The 7834-nt window shown below is 52.3% G+C and overlaps 1 protein-coding gene across 4 annotated transcripts in view; it reads left to right on the top strand.

The window, feature by feature from the left end:
* The first annotated feature begins 406 nt into the window (after positions 1–406).
* Positions 407–7834, top strand: part of FSTL4 (follistatin like 4) — a 393315-nt gene continuing 385887 nt past the window's right edge. The window contains exons 1-2 of one of the 4 annotated variants that reach the window (XM_038552153.1): positions 1998–2243; positions 2835–2905. In XM_038552153.1, the coding sequence (XP_038408081.1) occupies positions 2187–2243; positions 2835–2905 (128 nt within the window). In that variant the 5' untranslated portion in view covers positions 1998–2186. Of the gene's footprint in view, positions 490–723; positions 806–1997; positions 2244–2834; positions 2906–7834 lie in introns of those variants that run through there. The other 3 variants (XM_038552154.1, XM_038552156.1, XM_038552155.1) reach the window with 3 other exon arrangements.

Raw genomic sequence — 7834 nt, 5'->3', positions numbered from 1 at the left:
CGTCGCAGCTTGGCCGGGCTAAGCCAGTGTCACCTGGGACTGCCCTCGTATGCACAGGATTTTGTAAGATTCTCCAGCTGGTAGCGGGCAGAGCCAGCCGAGAGAGAGAAAAACTTTGCTTGTCGGCAGGTTGTCGGCTCTCAGCGAGGGGGAGTGTCCCTAGGCTCGGCGTCCAGGGCCACGGGCGCGGGTGAGGTGTCCGGGCCCGCCGGGCTCCACAGCTGTGGCCGCTGACCATCTCGAGAGCACCGGCGGGAAACTCGGCCCGGGCAGGAGCCCGAGGAGGGGACGGGAGGGGACGGGAGGGGAGGGGGGGGGGGGGGAGGGGAGCGGAAGGGGGCGGCCGCCCGCGGAGCCCTAGGAGAGCCAGCTGCGGAAGCGCGCCGCCTTCCCCCGCGGGGCCGGAGCTCGCCCTGGGGCACCCGGAGTCCCCGCGCCCCGCGAGCGCGCCCGGCTGCTCCGCGCACCTGCCTCGGGCCCCGCGCGGGGGTGAGCGGCGGGCGGGCGGGCGGGCGGGCCGCGCGCACAGGTGGCGGCGATTGGGCAGGCGGGGCCGGCAGGGTGACGTCACGGGCTCGGGTCCCGGCGGCAGAAATAGGGCAGCCGCGGCGGCGGCGGTACGGCAGCGGCGGCTCGCGGAGCTGGAGCCGAGGCAGCCTCCGGCGCGCCCGGGACCCGCCGACAGCCGCGGAGACCGACCGAGGGACGCGCGGCCGGGTCGCCGCCACCGCCGCCGCCGCCGCCGCCGCCACGGGCGCTCGCGTGGGCCGGCTACCTGGTCTCGCCGCGGCCCCGGCCACCTCAGGTACGCGGGCGCGGGGAGGGTGCCGAGCCGCCGCCGCCGCCGCCGCCAGCCGGTCCCGCCGCGCGCCGCTGGGGTCCGGGCGCCCGCGCCGCCCGCGCCCCCCGCGCCGCCCGCGCCCCCCCGCGCCCCCCGCGCCCCCCGCGCCGCCCCTCCCCGCAGGACCCGCGCGGGCGCTCGCCGGGAGAGCCAAGTTTGCCCGCCTGGCGGGCGGCGGGCTCGGGACCGCGGGACTCGGGCGCGCCCGGGCTCCCCGGCCCCGGCCAGGACTCGGGGGGCGGGCTGGGGCGCGGAGGGGTGGCCGGGGCCGCAGCCGGTGCCAGGGCGAGCCGGCCGGCGCGCGCAGCGGAACCGCTCCGGGACCCCGCAGGCGCCGCTCCCCGCTCGGGCCCCCGGGCGGCCTCGGCGAGCCGCGCGCCCTTGGCCGGGCTGGGGTGCGGAGCGGGCGTCCTCGCTGCCTCCCCGCGCCGGCTTTGCGGGCAAACTTGCGTGTCCCCGCCGCAGCCGGAAGGGCCCGCTGCGCCCCGCCTGGCCGTCGCTCCCCCGAGGTCCGCCGCGTCCGCCCGCGGGGGCTCGGCGGAGGCTGAGGAGGGGGCCCCGGGGCGCGCCCTGCCCCCGCGAAGCCCGCGGCCCGGGTCCTTCCGAGGGAGCGACCTGGGCTTCCCGCTGCGGAGCCGCTAGGGAGCAGTTTGGGGGACGCTCGGGCAGGGAGCTTGGTCCTAAGGCAGCGCGTGCAGCGGGGGATCTGCGCCCCCCTGCGCCCGCCTGCGCCCCCCTGCGCCCCCCTGCGCCAGCACAGGAGGCCTGCTTCAAGTTTGGGGGGCACCCGGGCGGCGCGGACCGAGCGCGGCGCTCGGGCTCCGGCCGTCGGGAGTGGGCGGCCGAGCGCGGCGCGAGCCTTCGGGGCCCTCTGGAGCGGACGGAGCGGCGCCCCGGGGTGCTCGCCCGCCGCCTGCCACCTGAGGACTTGGGCTCCCGCCCCTCTGGCAAGGGCAGACGCCCGCCGCAGGCGGCGACTCCGGCAGGTGCAGAGCGCGCGGGGCCCCGCGGGGCCGGACCCCGCCGGGCTGCGCCTCGCACCGCGGGTCGGGCCGCTGGCGCGCTGCAGCCGCCCTGGCTCCGGAGGACTGTCGCCGACATTGAGGAATCGCGCTCGGGTCGCTCCCTCCTCCGCTCTCCTCTAGGTGTCGCTTCCCCCGAGTGAAAAACAGCGCCCGTCGCTTTGATCCGTTCCCTTCCTAAATGTGTTGCCTGCCTGTGCACCGGGAACTGTGCTGGATGGTCCCCGAGATGCAGACGTTCGTCCACGTTCTCTGGGCCTCACATCAACGGAATTCCATTAGGAGGTGGCACCGTCACACTCTTAACCAAACGTGCACCGGGCATGGGCCTGTGTTGCGATCTGTCAGGCATCGGGAAGAAATTCAGACGTTTCTCGAAGGTTTAAAGTTATTTTTCCATCACCGGGCTTAGGGGAAAGTCAGACCCGACTTCTAACAGTGTCCTGTCAGTCCGGGAGTGGATGGGCTCCTGTGCTTGCTCCTGCTGGCTCCCAGGACAGGCTCTGATCTGGGTGGTGGGCAGGTGGAGGGCTCAACGGGGGTGGGGGTGGTGGGGGTGGTGGGGGTGGTGGGGTGGTGGTGGTATTTGGTCAGGGGAGTGAAGGATGGCGCTTTTAGGACAGCAGAGCCCCCAGCAATCCTAAGGCAGTAGCTCAGAGCAAAGCCTTGAACCGATGCCCCACAGAGCCCATGCCTGCTTCCCTCCTTGGTTTTGTAAAACACTGCAGCGTTACTACACCACTTCTGTTCAGACACACTTAGCTGAATGTTAGTTTTCTTTCTATCCTAGGAGAACAGACACCCCCTCCCCCAAGACTTGAGACTGAGCCAAAGGGCAGGCGAGATGATAGCCTGCCTTATGTATACTGGACTGTATTAAAGTTGTTCCAGTGGCTTTTCCTGTCTTAGACATTATTGACCACCTTAAATTTTCATTAATTTCAGGAAATCTATTTTTATTTCTGAGACAGGAACTTATTCCCATGGGCCTTGGGAGAATTTTTATCCCTTCTGCGCTGTCCTGGAAGTGGGTGCATGAGGGGTAGGTTGGATTTTTCTCCCTTGACCATCATCAGTAGCTCAGGATTCTCCTTTTCTTCTCAGAGTTGCAGGATTTTTTTTCTTTTTCAAGTGATCTTCATGTTGTGATCTTCTGTTTGACTTAATACTATAGTCCAGAAACAGGTCATTGACTAGTCAGAATTTCTTATATTTTTAATTCCTACTTTACCTTTCTTGGTATTTTTCTGAAAATTCAACCTTCTTGTGTTGCTTATGTGTGGTCTATTGTGTGCTTACTAACTTGATGAAATTAGGAAGTTATTTCAAGAGCACATATGTCCTTACATTTTCTTTCTCTTAATGCCTAACACAAGGCATGGAACTTCAAGTAAAATAGAACTCCTGTTGAGAGAACATGGTACTTTAGTATAGTCCAAATGTTGAAACTCTGAGGGTTTCTGGAACTCACAGGTGTGTGGGTTAAACTTCATGGTATATAGGAGTGTCGTAGATTGACACGTTGCACAAGACTAATTTAGGCATCCAATTTATCAAATGTTGGAAGAATTAACCAAGGATAAAGAGCAGATAATTAATGCGAAATGCAGTGTAACTTCATTATGACTTGCTGCAGGGTTAGCCTGATATATTTCCATGCCTGATTTCCCTGGGTTGGTATTTTAGGGGCTATCTTAGAAAGTTTGAAACCCTTGCTTTTTTTTAAAAACACTTGGATGTCAAAACTAGGGTCCTGAGCATTTGAGAAGAAATTAATGTATAGTCTCATGGTGTTAGGTTAGGGTCAATATGGCTTTTTTTTTTTTTTTTTTTCCTTTTAACATTGGGTAGACATACCGGAGACTACAGGAGTCTGGTGGTCTCCAGGTGGTTTCCATTTGTTGACTGACATCTGTGCAAAATGCTATGTACCTGAAGTTAATTGACTAATGCATACACTTAGTTGGAAAGGTTGGAAATTCAGGGCCACACACTTTACTGTTTGTTCTCTTTAAGGTTGGGGTGGTATTGCTTGGTTCTACCAAAGCATCTTCATAATTTCTGATCTTGGTGGTTACAAAGAGAAATGATTTCCATGTAGCTAATCTATAATGTCTACTTTGGTAATATTCCCAATGTTCTGGGAGAGTTGCTGCAAGAGTACTAATGAATAATGTCTCTGAAAGCTCTGAAGGTCTGAATTCCCATTCTTTCCAAACAAGGCTGGCTCTCAGAGGAGAAAAGAGAAGTTTGTATTAGAACCACTGCCAGTTTAGTGTCAGTGTTTCTCTCTGGCCTCTGACCCTGTTCAATAAAGACCACTTGCATGCTGGTGTGTCTTCTGTGGCGAGGCAGATTTGGAATGGACTTATTCATACCTATTTCTCCTTAACCATTTGCCTTCTTATGTCATATTTTTCAACTTTCTTGGAAAAGTGAGTCAGTTTCCCAAATGTTACATTATACAAGTTTGTATGGTACCTCTATAATTTTAAATGCAAGTAATTGTGTAGATATTGGCTTATAATTAAAAGCCCAGAAAATCCTGTGCTTTATACACAAAGCAGGTAGGTGATCTAGTAGGGCCTATCCAGCACTAAGAAAAGCAAAAGTAGTCTGATCTAAACAGAATGCAAACATTGTATATGTGTTCGTGACTATGTAAGAAGCAAAATTATTGCGTAGGGGTCAGATGCCTGGTTTCAGTCTAGATCTGGCTCCTGACTTGGATGACACATTGGGTGAATTCTCTGATCTTCCAGGCTTCTGGTGTCCTGTCTGTGCAGCAGCCACACTAGCACATGATTCCCTTGAGCATGGGGGAAAGTGAGGCTTGGGTAGAAAACCTCAGAGGAACCAGCTCTTAAATATCAAGTGATTGTGCTTTATGAGTTGTTTGAAAGAAAAGGCAGTCCCAGCTCTTTTATGAGAACAATCTCAGATAGATTTATAGCCAGTCTTAGGACTCTAACATGGATTGAATGAAGCTTATAAACCTAAATTGATCTCAAAAAGGAACTCAAGGTTGAAAAAGAGAGTTTGTGATATTATAGATGGTACCTGCCCATTTCTCTAATGAGGAAATTCTGGTATTTTCTTCTGTCTGAAGATCGATAGGGCTATTTGAAGGTGAGGAGTAATGAGTCAACAGATCTACTTCCCTCAAAGTGACTGTCTTCAACATGCTGGCACTCCCCTATCAGTTGACAGACATCCTTGCTCCCCAGCATTCTGTGCATTGCCTCATGATTTCTTTCTTTTCAACTACATTTCTTCTTGTCCAATAAAGACAGCAGCTATGGGAGCTGAGGACCGTGTGCCAAGTGGCCCCATTCCGGGGAGGGATGCAGAGAGGATCAGCTTGGTTCTTTCCTCATTCTTTTCCTGTTCCTGTAGAGTAGTATAGCTCTTGGCAGCTGCCACAGACTCAGAATTTCCTATCTTGCTCTACCTAGGTTTTCCCTACCTTACTAAAAACAACCATTTTTTAAAAAGATTTTTTAAAAATTATTTATTCATGAGACCCAGAGGCAGAGACATAGAGGGAGAAGCAGGCTCCTCACAGGGAGCCTGATGGGAGACTCGTTCCCCAGACACAGGATCACACCCTGAGCCCAAGGCAGATGCTCAACCACTGAGCCATCCAGGCACCCCAAAACAACTTTTGATTGAAACAAAATATTGCTATGTATTGAGACGCACAGAGGGTGGATGTGAAGAGCATAGATTTCATGCCAAGTTCTACTATGTGGCTTGGAGTCCCAGCTCTGCCATTTATTTGCCACGTGGCTTTGGCAGGGTACTTACCCTCTCTGTGACCTGTCTGCCGTGTCTTCTGACAAGGGCCTAATGAATGCCCTCCTCATAGAGTAGAAGTGAGGATTATGAATTAATACCTGTAAGGTGTTTAAAATAGTGCCTGACACGTAATAATTGCCATGTAAGTACTAACCAAATAGATGGCCTCTGTTTGGTTATTAGATAGATCATCAAAATTGATTTAGACGCAATATTAATTTTTTTATGAACCAAACCATCATAAAACTTGAGTTGTAAATTTTTAGGCTGTTGCTCCTGTAGATAAAATGAATTGTCAATCATAGTGAGTATAAAATGACATCAAACATGTGTCCACCTTGCAAATGAAGTCTGATTTGGTGGTGGCCAAGCTGAGCAAAATGTTACAAAGAAGCTGTCTGGAAATATTACAGTAATTAGACTGGCTATTGTGTTTCTTCATCTTTAAATCTTCAGGGGAACCTCATCACAAACCGGAGACAAGTCCAGGTGCTGTAGGGCTGAAGCCCAGATTTCTTGAAGCACAACTCAAAACAACTGGGTTAATAGCACAGGTCTAGGTGCACCCTCTAAAACAGTTTGAGTTTGCCACAATTGAAATGAATGGATTTTATTTTGATGCTGTCCATTAATAATAAAACATCAAACATAATTGGTCTTGGATTACTAGGCAAATTGAAAACTAAATAGTAGGTTTTGTGCCTTGAATATTTCATAACTCCAGAAATTGACATTTATATGTTAAGTAGAATACATTTTGGTTATTTTGTTGCTTTTGGTTTATTCAGGCTCAAAAACATGAAAAGGGAGAAAAGAAGACCTTTTGTACATATGCTTGCCCCATGAGTGCTGTTTGATAGTGGATAAGTAGGGAAGAATTACCAAAAATAAAGTAGGAAGTAGTGTCTTTCTAGTTCTGGTTTGAGTATTGGTATTGTTTTTAAAAGATTTATTTTAGAGAGAGAGAGCACATGTACATGAGTGGGAGGGACTGAGGGAGAAGGGAGAGTCTCTGGCAGACTCCAGGCTGAGTGCAGAGCCCAACAAGGGGCTCAATCTCATAACCTCGATGTCATGACCTGATCTGAAACCAGGAGTCGACTACTTAATCCACTGAGCCACCCAGGCACCCCTCAGGATTGGTATATATATTTTCCAAAAATCTAGTAACTGCTCTCTGTGGTTTCAGGCACATGGCTGCATTCAGAAAACAATAATTTATGGAGAGTAGGGAGTTGCCTTATTTATTTTCAGAAGAACTGGTAGCAGTTGGGAAAGGCCTTTTTATTTTCTTTTAGTCCTGAATGTGATTTTTTTTTCCCCCTCCATACTCCTCAATTCCTATGAAGGACTTACACCCTGAAGCTAGAGCCCCGGATATGGAGTGTGAGCTTGAGGTCTGCTGGGGTTGCTCTGGTTCTGTCTCAGGTAGCCCTCTTCAGAGTGCAGAGCAGGTGCCAGTGGTGATGAGAGTTTGACCTTCACATTATATTTACTGCCCACTTGGACTTCTCCTGCCCCAGTCGCTCCAGCTTTGCCAACAGATGTCAAAGACGAAGAAACAGATAGAGGAATGGAAGCCTGTGGATCGTTTGTAAGACAAGAGACACATTTTCTTAAAAAGACAGTCGTAACTTATAACCTTGCCTTTTCATAGGCCAGTGTTAGATGCCATAATTTTTAGCCTGACTTCTCCTTCCTGTGGGCATTTCAGTCTCAAGTGAGGGACATAAAGCATATCTGGAAAGGCAGCCAAAGGAAACTTGGAGTTGATAGGAGTGAATTTGTTTGGTAGCCCTGGCATCAGCACTAGCAATTGTGGGATACCTCCAACCCTTCTTGTTCAAACAAGGCATCCTCCAGAGCTGTTGCCATGGGGCTGGATAGGAGTGGATTCCTCCTTCAGACTCTAATGTCCCTCAGTAGCTCATCATTGCTGACTGGGTCACCTGCTCGACCCCAGTTCAAGGCCAGATTGCATGGGGTGCTGGCCTCCTAAGGAGCTCTGTGTTTTCATCTCCCCAGCCATAATCATGATGCCGTGTGCACCACATGCAATTAAGCACTAAATTGTGTAGTGCTCACAGAAATCAATAACCCCTCCGGTTTCCTTGAGTACGAGTTGTAAATACTGCACAATGAGTTCTAGCTTCCTGGCTGCATTGCTTAGAGG

Source organism: Canis lupus, chromosome 11 (genome assembly GCF_011100685.1).
Source record: "Canis lupus familiaris isolate Mischka breed German Shepherd chromosome 11, alternate assembly UU_Cfam_GSD_1.0, whole genome shotgun sequence".
NCBI classification, from domain to species: domain Eukaryota; kingdom Metazoa; phylum Chordata; class Mammalia; order Carnivora; family Canidae; genus Canis; species Canis lupus.
This window is presented reverse-complemented; position numbering and strand designations above follow the sequence as displayed.